General features: G+C 35.5%; 1 protein-coding gene across 2 annotated transcripts in view; it reads right to left on the bottom strand.

The window, feature by feature from the left end:
* The window catches only part of LOC117417435 (ras GTPase-activating protein 2-like), a 51,579-nt gene extending 35,083 nt beyond the window's left edge, over positions 1–16,496 (bottom strand). The window contains exons 1-7 of one of the 2 annotated variants that reach the window (XM_034029586.3): positions 16,365–16,496; positions 11,163–11,280; positions 7,556–7,659; positions 7,323–7,417; positions 6,592–6,668; positions 1,480–1,563; positions 847–919 (exon numbers count right to left, since the gene is read on the bottom strand). In XM_034029586.3, coding sequence (XP_033885477.1) covers positions 847–919; positions 1,480–1,563; positions 6,592–6,668; positions 7,323–7,417; positions 7,556–7,659; positions 11,163–11,280; positions 16,365–16,422 — 609 coding nt within the window. In that variant the 5' untranslated portion in view covers positions 16,423–16,496. Of the gene's footprint in view, positions 1–846; positions 920–1,479; positions 1,564–6,591; positions 6,669–7,322; positions 7,418–7,555; positions 7,660–11,162; positions 11,281–16,101; positions 16,213–16,364 lie in introns of those variants that run through there. The other variant, XM_059034473.1, reaches the window with a different exon arrangement.
* Between the last annotated feature and the right edge of the window lie 2,766 nt (positions 16,497–19,262).

Genomic DNA, 19,262 nt, shown 5'->3' on the forward strand with positions numbered 1-19,262 from the left:
TACAAATGTGAATATATTCTGAGCCACGCTTACAGGTTCTACAATGACCAACATTTACTGCCAGTATATACAGAATTCAGTACCTAACAGAAATGCACCAATTATTCATTTTAAAATCGGAATTGATCAACCACTCAATATCGGAATGACAAGTCTTTCAGATAAACTGTTTCTATAGCGCAGAAAAGCAGTATTATTTCCACAGTGACTCATTGTTCTATACATTTTTGTAGCACAGTTTTTTACTATAAATAACGCAGAGGACATAGGAAAAACACATGCAAGGTAAGCTGTGGCAGACTGTACAGAGTACAGCCAAAGACTACTTTTAATATCCCATACCAAGCAGCTCAGACAACTCATGTCGGTGGGTGATATTGAAACAACCCATTCAGTGCCAGCTAGTTCAAAAGCAGGACAGGTGATATTAAATGACTACTGCAGATTTAACTCAGGGAAAGCAGCTACGGACAAAAGTTGTGCATTACCCTATATAATTAACTAATCTTGCTTCATAAAGTCAAATGAAACCTGCTGAATAATGTTACGCTAACATATTGAATTACTTACTTAACATGAGATACTGTACTACTATTATGGCTTCCGGTAGACTTTTGTAGTTTATTTTATTATATGATGTTAAATTTAATGTCTCATTCCTAAAATTGTAGGTGATGCAAAACTTTTGTTCACAGCTGTAGATTATCTCTCAGAAGAGGTCAGTGTCCCGAGACACACAGTAATATTGTGATAAAAGACCTCTCCTGAAAAGCTAGACATGCAATTACAGTTAGTAATGATAACAATCCTTTATCATTTATACAGACAAAAGAAAAAAGTGTTTACCTCAAAATAAAACGTTTCATCAAACTGCGGGCTACTGGTTTTCTTTTTCACCTTGGTCTTCTTCTGATCCGACCTATTGCAATGGATTTAATTTTGTTTTATTTTTAAAAATGAAGTCTGTTTCATTCCTGCTCAGTAACTTACTAGATGAGGCATACAAGCTCATAAATGTTTGTTAAAACACAACAGAAACTACACAAGATACTGGCTGATAAATTGTTTAAATTAAAACATACTACATTCAATGTGTATTTAGTTTCCATTAAAAGGACCATTATGCATTGTCTCTCTCAAAAATGTTCATGTTGCTTAACTAACACATCGATTCCTGGTCACAGAATAAATGTTTGAGACATTCTGCAATATCAATAAAGACATTGACATTTTCAGAAAAAAATTGCTTACAAAACAGAGTAGCTGTGGAGTTCTGCGAAGCTTTGCATTCATGCTTTACCTGTCCCTGCATAAATAAATAATGACCAACCTCTATTTGTTATGCCAATAAAGTGCCCCACATTTGTGGAGTCTATGTAAACAAACTTGCTTTCCCCTGCAGACGAGAGAATCATTCAAGAAATCTAGATTTAGACACCTACATTTTAAACAGATTTGAATTATTAAACAAGATTTTACCTAGAAGGTCCAACAAGAGACACAGTTGCGTACGGGTCACAGCTTTGGCCATTTATCAGTGGCAAGCCTTGGCACTCAATTATTCTGCAATAAAGACAAATTAAACAGTTAGTTAATCTGCACCCATACTGTATAATATACATCTATCTAATATGAGGTGGAGACACAGAATGGAATAAGGAAAGACTGCATCAAGTGCTTTAAAACAAAAACAGAAAGTTGGATATCAGGTGTCTCTTGTATGGTGTGTGTGTATATATATATATTACTGTAAAAACTGGAATTATATGTTCCATATTTGTGATTAAGAAGAGTAAAATCATGAGATGAACAAAAAACAAAAACCCAAAAGAAAAACACTGTTTGAAGAAGTAAGGAAAGGAGAAGTTACAAACAGGAAGTTTACGCATGGCAAGCATCGTTACGCTGGCAGCTGAGTCAATCAAGAGTCTTTTTGTTTTCTGTCTTTGTAAAAGAGACTTTGGTTTATAGTCTAACACACTCATTTACGTGTATGTACTGCATTAAATAAGCTGCGAGGGTTTGCGATCACTCTTGAGATTGCAGGATGACAGAATGACGACAAACCAAAACCACTGCGGTCTGCAGGCTGGGGAGGTACGTCTTCCTGTTTGCACATTAGATGTGCAGATGGTATCATTTCCTTTTGACTTGACCAACAAGATGAGTGTGAATGAAAAAGGAAACAACAGATCCACAAGTTGTTTAAAAAAAAAGAAAGAATATTTTGATTCATAAAAGGGCCGCCTATGTACAGAATTTCAGTCTGATGTTAACATATTAACAGCTATACTGTCCAATATATACAATCATTTTATGACTGATATTTTCAATCAATCAATCAATCAATCAATCAATCTTTATTTTATACAGTGTTTTTCATAGTGGACCACCACCAGCGTTTTACAAGATGCAGTAACAACACGAAAAAACATTAACTGTAGGAGATTTGTTTATAACTGTACTTGAAACATGAGTTCTACCCAACTGAACCAGACGGAGGTGGAGATAAAATATCAGGACTTGAGGACCAAGCTGAGAAAAAAAAATTAACATCCAACAAGTCTCCTCAGTGTATTCCTGTCTGTAAAAATAAGACAGATCCTACTATATTTATGATGTAAACGATAGCTGTTTGATAGATCCACTGTCATTTATACCTGCTGAAAAGATCCCAGTTTGTTTTATTTATGCACAATACAATATTTTCACAGATTAAACATCATGCTTTATATTATGATTAAGGCCCTGTGAAAATTGCAGAAATTTTCTTTAAAAATTCACGGCAGTGTCACAGGTAAAGTATCGTATTTCATGGAATGTGCACAGAACTATTTTATAAATCATGTTTACAGGTTATTTTTTTAAACATAAAATATAGTGATAAATGCAATTTCATCAAAATCAACATAAAAGTTATTCAAGCACTTTATAGCCTGTATGTAAAGTGTATCTGCAAGGACAGCTTTCAGTTCTAGTACGTCAGATGCATGTTCACCATTTAGGTCTTGCAAAACAAATACAATGTGTAATTATTAATCGACTCATCAGTGACCACTGACAAGCAACCAGACTGTTTTACCAATTCCATAATCTCCTGCTTGTGAAACTCGGCAACTTTAGGTTAGTATTCACGTCTCAGCTGGGCTGATGAAGGAATCACTCCACCATTTGCTACACTCAGTCTGAAGAATTTATGTAAACTTTTGGTTGTCCAATTTCTCAAGAGGGATATTTGCGCAAACACATGCCTCTGTCAGGTCAAAATGTTATGTGTTTCGTGCTTCACGGTTTCCAGTGGACTTCTGGAACATGGAAGTCACCGTTTTTTGTTTCTTTGCAAGTAAAGCAGTCGCAGTACTGCTCTGGATTTCTGCCTTTCTCTTTCATTGAATACTTGAATCTAAATGCCGGTCAACAGCCGATTCTCGGTAGTGATCTACAGTAATGTTGTAGGACGTACAGAACAGCTTACCTCCATCACTGTGTAAAACTCCTGCTGGATACTATTTTACGTGATCTGCTGCAGACACATTTTTAGCTTTTTTAGAGACCAATAATTATATTTAATTTCACGCCTAGATTGCATAGTCACTGCACAGCACTATGTGCATGGCGCATAGTACACGCAGGCACACAACACAGCTGTACAGTTTCATTAATGTGTTATTTTTTTTGTATGAAATACAAATAAATTATGAAAATGTATTTTTATTTCTTATGAATATTGTAAATTTCGCGGTATTGGGCTAATTTCACAATTTCCGCACAGGCCGTGAAATCGTGATTTACACAGGACCTTAATTATGATATGTTTTATGCGATTCAGAAGTAAAAAGCTTAATTAGAAAAGATGGTCTTACTTTAAAGCCTTTCATTAGTTTCACAAATAAACCAAAGTTAAGCCCTTTACTTAAAGCTTCTTAAAAAGAATGGCGTCTTTCCAAACAGATTATTTTGAGGTGGGCTGAGACCCGGGACAGGCATGTAGCAGCAGGGACAACGGCTGGAGAATTACAACATTTTAAACCACCGCTTTAAAACGTCCAATAAATAATAGCTCAGTTGCACTATTAAAGGAGTGCTGCCAACCAAGGTTTGGTTCTTGTTATTTTACACTTTAAATTCAGGATATACTGATTTTTCAAGTTTTTGCTTGGTATTTATTCACTATTAGTGTGGTCGGTCACATTGTAGTTACACCACTGAAGTAGGGTAGCCAAAAGGCTCCAGAATCTCAGGATACTAAGGCAGGACAGGTTTTGTAACTCACCTCTCTAAACTGCAATGTATTCAGTAAAGTGAGTGTAAATTGTGCGAACTGTCGCTAAATTAATTGAATTGTTTTACTTAATTGTTACCAAAAGCACACACCTGCCTGCGAGGATTGTTTCCATCAATCAGACCTATACAACGGCTGATTGGCTTTCTGAGTCTGACTGGACAGGACTGTGCGAAGCAAGAAATATACTGAGCATCAAAAGAAACAGATCACTTATATTTGAGCATCAAAAGAAACTGATCACTTATATTTGGATAAAATTCACTACATGTGATCAATAAATGACAATCTCTGTTGTAGAGCAGGTGCAGTGACTTTTTATTGTGCCGATTAACAACTGACATCACGAAGATGCTGCAAAATGATCTGTCGATCTTGGGTAGGTGTTGCGACTCTTGGTCTCCCAGTTCGTGGACTGTCATTGACAGAGTGTGTCTAGTTATACCGTCTCGCCATGTTTGAAATTGCTGGCTGTGAACACCCAAGACAGCGAGCCACAGTACGCTGCCCAATCCAGCCTCCAACATGCTGATTGCACGAAGGTGCTGCGGTCTTGACAGATGTGGAATATTGTTTTTTTTTGTCTGTGATTTCCTTTATCGCTTTTATTCATGCTTGCAATTCAACAGCTGAAATCACTCCATATCCAGTGTCCAACTGTCAACTGTCTCACTAATTAGGTGATTAAGTGCATATGCTTCAGTCATAGTCACTCAAGTGAGTCATGGTCAAGGATGAATGATCGAGTGATTAAAAAGAAACCAAAAACATTTCATCAAAGTCCATCATTTATATGCCTTATTTTTTTTCAAAAGTAAATGTGTTTTAATAGTGAATTTATTTTTGATGCTTGGTATTTTAAACAAATAGAAACTTTACCTGCTGCCACAAGGTTAAATGAAAGAGTGCAGGTGAGTGCAAAGTTATCTATAATAATGGTGTTGCGCTGTTTTGATAGATATTGTTTGCTGTATAAAGAAATTCAAGCAATACGATTAATCGTTGTTACGAGACTCTCCGGATAGAATCGCCACCACAATTAAATACATTTACTAAACTGCTCAAGCTTATTCACACCCACTTTACATGTTGAATACATTGCAGTTTAGAGACAGGAGTTAAAAAACCTGACCTGCCTTAAAGTGTTCTGAGATTCTGGAGCCTGTTGGCAACCCTACACTGAAGTGAAACCAAGCTGCAGTGATTGTGTACCAGGAGGTACCATTAAAAAAGGGGAGGCAGCTCTAATTCTGCTCATGCTAAATCGATTTTAAAACCACATTAACTCATTTAGGCAAGTTACAAAAATGTCAAGATAATTTAAGGTATGGCCAGCGATTTATGAAGGCCTTTTCACTGTAATGCAATTTGGTCTATTTTTTCTTTAAGTAAAATAAAACTACTAAAAATAATTAATGCACATGTAACATGGATGGTTGGTTTCACAGACATTGACTAGCAGCAATCATGGACTACCTAATGACATCCTGATGTAACTATCACCGACACTGTTTTCTGCTCTGTTATTGAATTGTATTTTGTCATATACTTGTACTTGCTCGAACCAAAGTCATTGTATTTTATCTTGCTCTTAATTGTATTAATACTTGTAATGTGATTCTTGAAATGCATTTCTGTTTACGACTGTAAGTCATCCTGGTAAGGGCGTCTGCTAAGAAATAAATAATAATAATAATAATAATAATAATAATGGTAGTCCAAGATTAGTGCTATTCAGGTTCTGTGGATTTTTATTATTATTTTGGTGTAAAGACTCTGATGAATCTTTACATAGTTCCTTATTAACTGAGAAAGGAAAGTCCACATGAAAATTTGCACTTATAGACCTGGACAAATCTGGGCAAACTTTACAATGATCACTTGAGAATGAAATGTCACAATGGAAACAAATACAGCAACATAACCAACTTCTAACTCTACAGACCTAACCACTTCCTAGTTTAATTTGCAATCTAAGCATATTTAGATATTTCTTAGAATCCACGTTTCCACATGTGCAGTTTGAATAACATATTTAACGACTTCGGTAGATGGGGTAAATTTAATTCTCAAATAACTAGTGAAGAGAGAAATGGCGACAACAATAAGTCAATAATAAGTAAATTAGGACCTTGATTAAGACATGTTGATTTGCTCGTTTTGAAATCCTGGAATGTATATTTTCTTTTGTTAGGAAAAGTTGAAATACAGGCATTCCTTCTTAAAAAATTTCGCTCCTGACAATACATGAACAAGGTGAGGTTTTATATTTATTTTCCATTGAAAGCACGTAAAACTACTTGACTTACCGCACTAAAAGCTGCTGACACACAGATCCATTATCCGTAATAAGTTCGTTGAGTTTCATCTCAATGTGAACCTTGCCCTGCAATGATAAATGTGCCATTTAAATACCTAGCCAAATTTAAGTTTGCAAATTGACTTTAACCATTATGTCCTATGATGACTTTTTACTTAAATGTACTGTACTCGCTTGAGTATCATATGCACATATGAGATGCAATATGAGGTGTCATCTGTTATATACAGTTAGTTCATTAAAATGAACATATAGTATTGCCTATGTACTACTGTATGTATGCTACACAGTAATAAAAAGGATCAATAAAATGTTATAAGCAATCTATCACATTTTATTATTATTTCTTCTATTAGTCAAAATGGCACGGTACTTGTAAAACCTTATCTGTGGCCAGGCAAAACTAGATTTTCTTTTAAAGAATACAAAAAAAAAACAAAAACAGGATGTGGGGACAGCGCTTTTCAAACGTTACAAAAAAAGGTAACAATGCTATTTAGTTTTGCTGAAAAGAGTTAAGCATTTGTTTAAAATGTACTGTAGTACTGCACATTAAAGAATAACAAAATAAAGCATACAATGTGACACACTTTTTAAATGTGGATCTTAAAAAACAGAGTCATTGCTTTAACCAAACGCATCTCCGACACTTACCTTAAAAAGGAAACCACATCACTCCCCTCCCCCTTCCCCTATTATGATCATAGAAGCATACGATACCTGTACTTCAGAGTTTGGATCCACAGATTGCAAACTAAACCAGTGTTCTTTCCCGCTGTATTTACTGAGATCTTCCTTTCTAATTGCAACTTTACCTAAAAGTATAAAACAAACTAGTAAACAAACCAAAAAAACAGTGTGACCCCTGAGGGATATGTAGTTACGTACAGTATGTACAAATTACAAATGCAGTAATCAAGGAGAAGCAAGCTAGGGGTAAATGGATCACTTACCTACTGGCAAATCCCTTTGCATAAATCCCTTAGCATAAACGTAAAAGGATAAATACTGAAAAGTCCTTGGGATCTCAAAGTAGAAGTCTTCTCCATAGAAGGGGCTAAAAAAAAAAAAGTGACCTGTTATTTTGTCTTTCAGCCAATGTGTAATGAACAAGGAATGGAACTCCTTCATGTAGATTTAAAAAAACAATAAATGGTTAGATTATAAGAGACTGGGATGCCAACATTACAACAGATATACAGGATCGTGTACAGTGCAAATCACATTGTACTTGTAACAGAACCAACCAGGCTCTCTAGCGGCTCTCTAGTCTACAGTACTTTCAAGCTACCCTTTACAGACACTAAGAGGTCAATTACAAACTCAGTAATTACTGTATAGTACTGTATATTACAGCTTCAACTGTAGCATCCTCTATGACCTGTGCTGTGGTGGTCTTAAAAGTGTGTCGCTAATCCATAATCTCAAAACTCTGCACAAGAGTGCCCTAATCATGCTGCATTTCTACTGGTTCCCTACATACTGTACTGCATATCTAAATCTCTGAAGTGTAACATGGGTATGCATCCCCAGCAGGGGTAATACATTGACCCCTAAATTACAAATAAAAACAACCCTACAGTGTATAACACAAGAAATGACAAAATACTGTATATCGAACAGGTTTTTTTTTTAAGACAACGCCTGTACTTGTTCACTGGTCTTCAGGGTTAGACTGGAAACACACGTTAGGACATTTTAGTTTACCAATAATAATAATTTAAGATATGCAATTTCCATTCTATGAAGCCATTTGTCAAGATCAATACATCTCATAAAACACCTGTTCAAATAATGTTCAATAACTCAATAATTTGAATCGCAATCTTGCAGGATAAAGTCTATAGGATTAAAACGTAATTTTTAAACTTATGCCATGCACAGCTATGGCTAAAAGTTTTGCATCACCTAGAATTCTATGATTGAGACATAAAAAAAATGTAAATAAATAATATGAACATAATTTAAATATTTTATTTAACATCACGTAATCAAATAATCTACAAAATGATATCGCAAAAGTATACAGGAAGTTAAGTACCTGTATACGGAAAACTACAAAGCGGTATGTAATTCAATATGTTAACATAACATTATTCAGCAGGTTTCATTTGACTTTATGAAGCAAAATTTGTTAATTCTATATGGTGATGCAAAACCTTTGGCCATAGATTTGATTTACAGTAGTAAAGGTGAAACAGTACTGTACTTTGGCCATAGCCATACAGTACAAGTTCAGTTTAATGACTCAGCAGCAGCATGAAGACAAAACATCTACCAAATGTGTTCTCTGTATGAAAAAAAAAACACAACAAAAGCATGCCTATACAAGTCTTTGGTTATCAGAACGTAAATTACATAGAATTGGGGATCAGTACAGTGCAAAATTATGTGCGAAAACATGAAACCCTTCTAATTTTAAGAGACTTTAACAAGTATGAAAATAACAAAACAGGTTAACATATACTGAAGGTCAGGGTTTGTAGTCTACAACAGATTTTAGTAATACCACAATTAGCCAGCTATTTGTCACCAAACCATAGCCTACTTAAGAGCAGAAAAATGTTTGCCGTTCTTATCAAAAACAACATCTGCCGAAACATTAGGTGGAAGGAGTTCATTTTTACAGCTTTTAACTGTTTGAGCTTACACATTCTAATCTCTAAATACTCTTTAAAATTCCAAGAAGCCATGTCATAGGTCTATTACACCAGTCAGACGAGCACACTGACTGGAAATGGGGAAAGCATCAACTGCGTGGGTGGATATGCTTCCTCTAAGCCACTGTGAAATCTATACTATTAGCTTTTTAAAAGGCAAACACTTCAAAACACCACCTAATTAAATGTGATGGAATGTATACTACTACATACAATGTGAGGCCTGTAGACATGAATGTGTGAATATACTGTACAGTACAAGTGTTAAATGAAGTTTGTAAACACCCCTCGTAATGTAGCTGCTAAACCACTCCACAAATCAGCAATTCATAAAGAAACCACAGAATATTTAAAGTTAAAAATCAGATTTTATTGCCAATTATTTCAAAAGTATATATTGTAAATTATTTTGCTGACAAGGTTAAAATAATAGTGCTGAATTTCAGTAACTGCACTCAAAAAAAATACTTCCTGTAATCCTAGCACAGGATGTCTTGTACAGTACTTGTCAATGTGTGGTTTTCAGAGTTTTGATTTTCTCTAAAAAAGCAGTTACCTAAAAGGAAAATCCCTGGAATACATCACTATTTGTTAATTCGTTTATTGTGTGGCGGTCTTGTATTTTGCTGGCCGAGATATAAGCGGTTACATTTACTGTACCAGCAAGGGTGAAACCGCCTGGTAAGACAGTGAAGGGCAAGAAACAGAACATACAAAAAAGTATTGTATTGAAATTTTACATTTAAAATGATGCTTATCTACATACTGTAGCATGGAAATAAAATAACAATGTTACAGGTACTTGCATAATTATTAAATATAGGTGAGGCTGCAGCAAACGGTTTAATAGGAAGTGATGTTAACCACTATCATCATGTTTTTTTTTTCAACTTAAGAGCTTTACCTGCTAAATGAGGTTTGTAGAGTAATATAAAAGTTAGAGTGGGAGACCATTAAAACAAGAGAAATAACAGAACAAGGAACAGGAAATATTTTGAATGGGAATCCACTCAATTCAAGAAACTGAATTCTTTGCTTACCGTTGTACTGTATATTACCATCATTAAGGAATGTGTGACATACAGACTTGCAGACGGACAGCTCAATAGTACTGTGTTTCCATGCCCTCAATAACATGTGCTTAATACTGCACTTAGCAAGTTTCATCATAAATGGAAGTTTGGTTCTCTGTTTAGAAGTAAAAATGTAACTGTCATGCAGACAACCAGCAGCCCCCATACGCAACAATACCACCTGCACTATATATGGGTATACCTTGCATATTTTTTTTTTACAGTTAAACTCATGCATCCCTTTTTGTTTCAATTTCTTTGAAGATCTTTAGAGCTGCCTAGTCCTTTGTCTGGATTGCATGCATGTTTAAGAACATTCATTTAAGTACATAACACTTTTTAATGGTAGATGGTCACTATAAGCAACACAGAATACGAACATAGAGCAGTAGCACCCACCCAACAAGTGTCTTGAATGTTTTTTTTTTAAACAAATATCAGACTTGGATTTATTAGTTTTGTCTGATGCAACCCAGCCAGCAGTGTAAAACCCCACTGTCAAGTTAAAGCCCACAGTACTAAGGTCTGTCTGTGATAGATAAAGATACTCACAGATTCAATTGTGGGAACAGCTATATAGAAACTTAATTTGGGTGAAGTTAAGAAATGTTAACTCAGAGTATAATCCCAAATCTACAATGTGCGTCATGATGCCTGTACTGCTCATTAATTTGCAAGACACATTTAAGAATAAATATACAGAAGCACAGTGAAAGCACTCCATATTGAATACATTATCAAGAATATATTTGGTTAATGGTTGTCCTGACTGATTTAAATGCTGGGTGACAGAGACAAAGCTAAATAACTTTTGTATAAAACATTACCTTAAACTTTTTTCAAAAACCTTGGTGCGGAAGACCTCCTCTTGGTCCAGGCTTACTGTACAGAAGCAACCTCTCATCTTGTTGGGTCCAGGGTATGGAAGCAAGTTCTTTGCTTCACCTGTTAAAAAAAAAGTGAAGGTTTATTCAACTGTGTTATATTATCTTCAAATCCACAAATCCAAATACAAAAGTCCAGGTATTTACTTAATACAAATTAACTGCAAATATACATCTAGTGCACATGTACTGTATTACAAATCTGACGTGTCAAAAGTATCAACTTCCTCCAAACTAGGATACAAAGTCAGAGCAAGAACCCCAAACACAATCACAGACCATCATAAATTTGAAATGCTGTTTCTTGGTTTTTAAAAAAGAAAAAAGGGAGGGGGGGGGGGGGGGGGGTGGAGTACATGCACTAAAGGTCTTTCCGCTAGTTTTAGTTTGCAGCAGTTTGCGTTCAAAGTTATAAAGAATTGTAACCGTGTCCAAATTCAATCTCTGCTTGTTGTATGGCATGAACATTTCATAAACTACGGTGGCTACAGTATAACATAAGTTAGCCATTTGATTTGGCCAGATTTTGTAACTGCATGTAAGCATATTTTATTTACTATAATGAACACTGCACAAAAATGCATTTCATCGGAGAACTAAATGAACTCTATTTCCCTAAATATTTGCTCACAGTTCACAGAAACTATCAGAATCATGTCACGCAGTACAGACTGAATAAAATTGCAGACCACTGGACACCTTGGATAATAATCTAGCTCATCATCAGTGCTAAACAGAGCCAGAATGTCCCCCAGACTGACAACAGCTCTGGCCAGCTCTGGGCATCTGCCGATGACACCCTTCCCTTTGTAAACAGGAGCGTCTTCTGTTCTGATAATATGCAAGCTGAGCGTGAAGCCAACTACAGTATCTGTGTGCCAGTGTTCAGCCACGTCCCCTGATCCTAGCGAGGGCCCGTTGGGGAATCAATTTGTAGGGATTTTTATTTATGATATAATTTTAAAGCAGTTACAATGTCTTTCTAACTACAGCGATACTGTACAGCCGTTTGCTTTTGTTTGATAAAAGCATAGGTATTTATCAATTATTTGCTAAATGTGGGTCAACACTGTATTGCTGCATGCACTGCCAAAGTAATTCAATAAAGCTTTAATCAGGCAGATGATGTGCATTGATTTGGTTACTTTGTGAATCACTGCATATAGATACAATATTAGTTCAATATTAAGGACCACCAGGAAGAAACACTGTTTCTGAATACGAGTGCCAGTGTTTTGTGATAGGCATTTATGTTATTTAAATTGCTCACTGCACACAGAACACATATTGTTAACATGTTGTACACTGCTATCATTGAAAATCAATAGCTACATAAAATAATGTTTGAGCTTTCTCATAAAAGCATTTTACAACTAGCTTTAACCTACTGTGAAAGTTGTACAGATGTGTTTTTGTGATTTTAATCTCTAAGCAGTAACATAACCAAAATAATTCTCTTTAGCTAAACATTCTCCCAAGTTCGTTATCATTTTTCTGCATATAATTTACTGTAACTTTATTTTCACTTTTACTCAGAAGAAGCCAATTTAACCTACAGTACCTCCATACTAATAAGATATACTGCACAGGAGCTTAGTCCTGCTATGCTGCCAATGTGGTAACAGCTTGGTTGATTAATACAAACTAAATAAAAGTGGAGAACAAATAAATGATCAGAAGCAAGCATTGCATCCATTTGTATCGGCAGTGTGACATCTCTTTTACCACAGTATGGGATCATCAATTGCCTTAAGGTGCTAGAATACAAGAGCTGGTGAAACAGTGATAGTTTGCTGATTGATTCTCACTATCTGTTTACTCAGGCTATTTCCCAGCCCTTATAACTATCTATCTGTGTAGCTGACCGTAGTTGTTATTGGCTCTTGGGTAATAAAACCTTATCTTACTCATTGATGGAAAACCATAGGGAGAGCAACCACAACCATTTTCAATGTAATGATAAAGTAGGACTCATAGGTGACTGTTCACAACATTCAGCCACACTTAATCGATTGGGAACCAGACCATGTTTGTGTACATTTCCTTAAAATAGCTTCAAAACAGAACTTGAAATGCCTTTATGTTCACTCAGCCTCCTCTCGTGAACTCTTTGTCAGTGTCACATTGTGAGCTACAGTAAGGAGACACATTCCTACCCTTGCAGGTGGATTCAAAAGTGACCTGGAAGCCCTGCTGTAGCTCACAGAATCAAAACATAACTGTTTATTGGGAAACGCTCACCAATACAGGTTCAAATGTAAATATTAACCCTACACTTTCATTTATATATATATATATATATATATATATATATATATATATATATATATATATATATATATATATATATATTATATTCTTTTTAGACTTTAGATGTGTTTTCTGAAAAATAAAACCTGTGTGGTTAATTGCTTTGAAAGTCTATTCCCTTTGACACAATTACCTTTTTTTCTATCATATCTTTCTCTTAATTCAAGTCCTCATTTAAATTCAATACTGTGTTATAAACTTGCATGCTCTCTTTAAAGTTGATATATTTCACTCTGGATTTTTTCACATCTTATCACTTACTACCAGTGTTTCATTAACTCATGTTTAGTTTTAATGAACTGAACTGTCACGTTACAGTATAGTCACCCACTGCAGTTCAGGCACATCAGAAACAAGCAGGAAGAATGACATGGTCACTTCTCTTTTGCAACGAGCTACTCTACTGTGTTAATGACGAGAAAGGTTAAAGTGATTTTTTTTTTTTTTTTTTTACCATTAACTTAAGTCTTCTCAGGAAAAAAAGCTAAAATGTTTGCTGTTTTATTTTCTTTACAATTTCTTTTGAAAAAAAAAAAAAAAAGAAATAAAGTAAACACAGGAGGTTGAAATACGCATAGGAGGGTTAAATGAATTATGAACTGTTTTCTTTCCATTACATTTGGATCCCTTTACGTCTTGACATGCATCCAGTGAATCATCATTAGAACAAAACATTGCACATGTACAAAAAAAGCCAAGTGCAAAGATACAAGAACCAAGTTACAAATATGGATCAGCTAAGTACTGTAAATACAGATCTACTACCAAAGGGTCACTTTACAACAAAAATATTTCTCAGTTTCACATAATCCATTATTTTCTAAATGAAAAAAACAACTGGTTATGTTGCAAGCTTTAAATCACTATTTTTTTTGTTAATTAAAGGTCCACTATGCACTGCACAGTACAGCCTTGCTATTTCTGGTTTCATTTGTGACATTACCAGTTTGTTTTTCTGTTTAGAAAAAGTTGCACTTCTGCTGAGTGAATCTCTCCCTATACAGTATCTCCACTCCGTTTTTCATTTCTAATTCTTGGCTAAAGCTAGGCTGCAGTATGCTTATGTTTAATTTCATAAATTCACCCGCTCAGATTTACTAAAGGAAATGTTCAACTAAATTCTGATACCCATCACTGTCATTTAAGAACATCTCTGTATGATTGCCACCACTGCATACCGTTTAAATCTCAAACTGTGCTTGCTGAAAGAGTCCTATGTGGCAACTGGCAATGTATATATATATAAAAAAAACTATCTAGCCAGAAGAAATCAAATGGTTTGCACTTTGCACTCTGATTAGGGTTAAAATGATCTACACTGAATGGGTTCTCAAAGCCAGATGCAGATTGTCTTGAAAAGTCAAGTTTATCCAAATGTTTTTCTATAAGACAGAAATCCATCCCATCAGTAAACAATAACCAAATCTGCACACAACTGCATTAGCCATGGTGCTCCTGGTATGCCACTTTCCATATTCCAGGCCCTTTATCCCTGAATACACACAACACTGGGCCTAATTCTAATACATATCTATCTGGCTATGGTTGGAACATTTTATTATTGCAATATCATCATCATTTGTGTCTCCATTATTTACAGGAAAATGATTACCTATAGTAGTTTTATACACGATACAGTGTTTTTGACAAGCAGTTAAAACACAAGAAATTTACTCTCTCCTCTGGTTTTACTTAAAATAGACAGCACACAAAAAACCAAACAAAATAAACGATGTGTGCGAGAAAGGGACAACTACAGTACAGTAACTTGGGATGAAGTCAGAATTTATGGGGTTTAGAATAAAATTTTAGTGATTGTCTTGAACATTTTGGCCAATAATCGATTACTGAAAATGTCATTATAATTTAACACGTTGCCGATAGTATTTATTAAAGTACTTTGTACTGTACTTTAAACCAACAATCAACTGCTTTTCTGAATTACAGGGACACAAAAACTGAAGACCGTAATTATTATCTTGTATGGTAAACATCGTTTTGCATGCTTCCTTACCTGTAAAGAGAATGCCTTTTTTGTTGTTGTTTGACATTGTGTTATTGAATATTGAGAGCTACCAGGAAGCCACAACATCCTGCCTCAGTATAAAAAGTACAGTAGGTGCACAAATATTGCAACTGCAAGCATGAAACGATAAATTCAGATACTAGTCTTATCTACCAGGGCTTGCTAAGGTGCCTGGTTAATTCATTCTTCAATCTTCAGTTTAACAAACAGAAATGTCTTTACCGCAACTAGTTTCAGTATCTAGTACAAATGAGCCAATTTCCTGACAAGTTTCGCAAGATTCGTTCAACAAAATCTGAATAATATGTTTGAGAGGAAAACAATATTAGATACACAGAAATGAACATTAATTATAATAAAAAATATGCTATCATTACATATGCCTAACTGACTGAGAAACACAGACACTCAAATTAGCTGCTACTACTAGTGCTACCGGTACTGCAGTTGAAACGCTAAGATACTCTGAACATGTCACTGCCAGCCAGCAAGACCTGACCTTTTTTTGGTTTTGTTTTTAAATCAAAAACAGTACATCATGCAAACCTTAATATTCCGAAGCCACTGGATATTAATTAATGAATCACAAAACTACAGTTAACTGTTCTTATTAAGTTGGCCAGGCCCGGTTGTGGCTTCTCTCTATCGGGCTTGGTGGTGTGTTTTCCCTAGTTCTCCCCCAGCAATGCACAATGCGGGGCAACTTTGCTCATGCCACGCCCGTCTTTCTAGCTTTCCGTTTAAAATGTACTTGGAGTATTTAAAAAAAAAAAAAAAAAAAAAAAAAGCTGTAGTTATACAGTACTTACAAATTTTCCCCCTGAGGCTCTGTAGAGTCCGAAGCGCCGGATCATCTTCTTCCGCCATGGTGAAACTAAACGGTGTGCTTTACTGTACATTCAGTAGGGCGACTTTAATATCCGTTTATGAATGCAAGACGATAAGCTCCTCCCTACCGGACGTCACTGAGACGCTATTGGTTGCACGCAGCATAAGCGCAGTCCGCAGAACGAGTGTCTTAAGAGTTTACGCAGAAAGTGGTAGAATAGAGAGTTTACGCAAAACAAGGGCAACGTTTGGTAAAATGATGTGGATGATATCGACTGACCAATAATACTAGGTGAATTAAACTGAAGAATTGAACATGGAGTAGAGTTTAAGGCTGTCTGAATCTAAGGTTGGAATGCATTTTAAAGGTAAGCTAAAACGGGGTTATTTATTAATATTCATCATTCCAGAGTTTCACACGTGTGGTGTAAAAATGTAGCTGAGGAAGCAGAAAACTGAAGATATCGTTAATCAAAGGCAGGAATTGGAAGCGCCTGTCACATGTAGGACTAATGATTAATGGGAACCCCTGATTAGTATTCTGTAATATATATAAGCTGCATCTCCCTGTTGTAAGTCGTTTTTGGTGGACTAGTTAGTGTGCCCTCTCTATTTAAACGTGTTACACAGTGCTGTTCTAGCTGGGCGGCTCCATTCAGCTAGCCACACAACTACAAGGGCATACTGAGTGTGTTAACAATTCCTCATATATTACCCCCTTTGTAAAAGAAGAAATCAAGTTTTGAAGTGTGTGGAAATAATAGTTAATGCTATTGGCTCATATTTTTTTAATTGATTAATTCAACATATGTGTATATTTTGTCAACTATTTGCACTTTGTCCTGATGAAGCTTTTTATTATTTTTTTAAACTTTAAATATCAGGATAGCATACAAAAAGAGTAATAATAAATAACAATCTATTTCTTTAACCACCAGGAACTGGGACAGGTCGGTCTTTGTTAATTATCTCTGAGGACATATACAAAGGTTATCATTTTAAAAGTATGTCATGTGTTTTGTGTTTACCGATAACAAGGTCTGAAAGAAATGTGGTTCAGAAAGAAATCTCAAGGTTGTGGAAGCTACGTGCAACTGCGACAGTGGCAATTGAAGGAAGAAACCACATCAGAAGCGGTCACCTGTTTCCAGGCTGTGTGTATATGTGATACACAAAGGGACTATGTTATGAAAGCACAGTATGTAGGGTGCAGGACAAAACACACAGAAACACCTACAATACCACTGTCAGTAGGGTGTAGGGCCACTATTGGCAGCCAGGACTGCACTAATTAGACATGCTTTGTCTAATAGGGGTATGTACTGTTATGAGGTATAGATGACCATTCCTCAACTAATACGAACTCAAATTCATCCAGAGAAACTAGTGCTGGATATCTGTATAGTCTTGTGAAACAACAATGGACTGTGTAACTATTGGATATAATAGAATTATCTTGGCTTCACACAGATCCTTAGACAGAGCACATTAGCAGACAATTTACAAGGGAATCGCAAGTTTCATTACTCCATGTCTCAGGGCATTAAAGGGTCACAGGGTAAATCTGACAATCCCAGATTTTGTTCAGATTAAATATGATTAGGATAATGTAATTTCAGCACTCATGCAAAATATCGGCTTAAAATGTGCAAGACATACTAAGTTGACGTTTTACAAGTTAAACAAAGCCAGAGATTGTGGAGTTCATTGCGGTCAAATTGCTAATAACCAGCAAACATTAATTGTGCTTCCAGGGAAGAAAATCTGAATCAACAGGCGTACAGTTCAATGTTATGCCTACTGTTGGGGCACAAGAGTTTGGATGAAAGGGTACTTATTGAATTGTAGCTGAATTTATTTATTTACTTTCATTTCTAAAGAGAATCGGCATAAAACACAAAGTGTGGTTTCACCCAGGCAGTGTTTTTGGACCTGCAGACATCATAGCACATGTACTGCTGTATAAATGTCCGTCTTATAACTAGGAAGCTCTTTACAGTATTATTATTTGTTTATTTAGCAGACACCTTTATCCAAGGCAACTTACAGAGACTAGGGTGTGTGAACTATGCATCAGCTGCAGAGTCACTTACAATTACGTCTCACCCGAAAGACAGAGCACAAGGAGGTTAAGTGACTTGATCAGGGTCACACAATGAGTCAGTGGCTGAGGTGGGATTTGAACCGGGGACCTCCTGGTTACAAGTCCTTTTCTTTAACCACTGTATTACTGCTATATTTTGTTACATATTACCCAATGTGTTTGCTATTAGAGCTGTGTTGTTACCCCTGAAATAAGTAAGCTTTATTAATTTAAAGACACTTTTTCTTCCTCATCTTATTATTATTATTATTATTATTATTATTATTATTATTATTATTATTATTACATTATATTTAATATTTAAAATGAAATGTTTTTTTTTAATTTAAAGAATATATAAATATTTCTTGATATAAATAGTGCGAGCACTGTTAACCAATAATTGTGTTCCAATAGGATTTTGAAGAGTGATATAATCCATTGCAGTATTATTTTTTTTTAATTTATCAACAAACATTCTCTATACCCACTAATCCAATTTTGTATATCATGCTGGGATGAGCCAGGCTTTGTGATGATGCAGGCTTTTGCTTCCGTTATTGCTGCTTTCATACTTTACCAAATGGTGACCCCTGGTTTTGGTAGATTGACAGAGTACAGCCAGCACACCTTTACAGAGAGCTGAACAAAAAATCACTACACCCATAAACGTTGATCTTTCTATGATAACATTAGTTGCCAGTTGAAATTGTAGTGTAGAGGTACGATATTGCACCTTTAACCATACTTGGATCCCTTTCTTCCTAAATATCTCTGTACTATGTATAATACATAA

Source organism: Acipenser ruthenus, chromosome 12 (assembly GCF_902713425.1).
Source record: "Acipenser ruthenus chromosome 12, fAciRut3.2 maternal haplotype, whole genome shotgun sequence".
Taxonomy (NCBI): Eukaryota; Metazoa; Chordata; class Actinopteri; order Acipenseriformes; family Acipenseridae; genus Acipenser; species Acipenser ruthenus.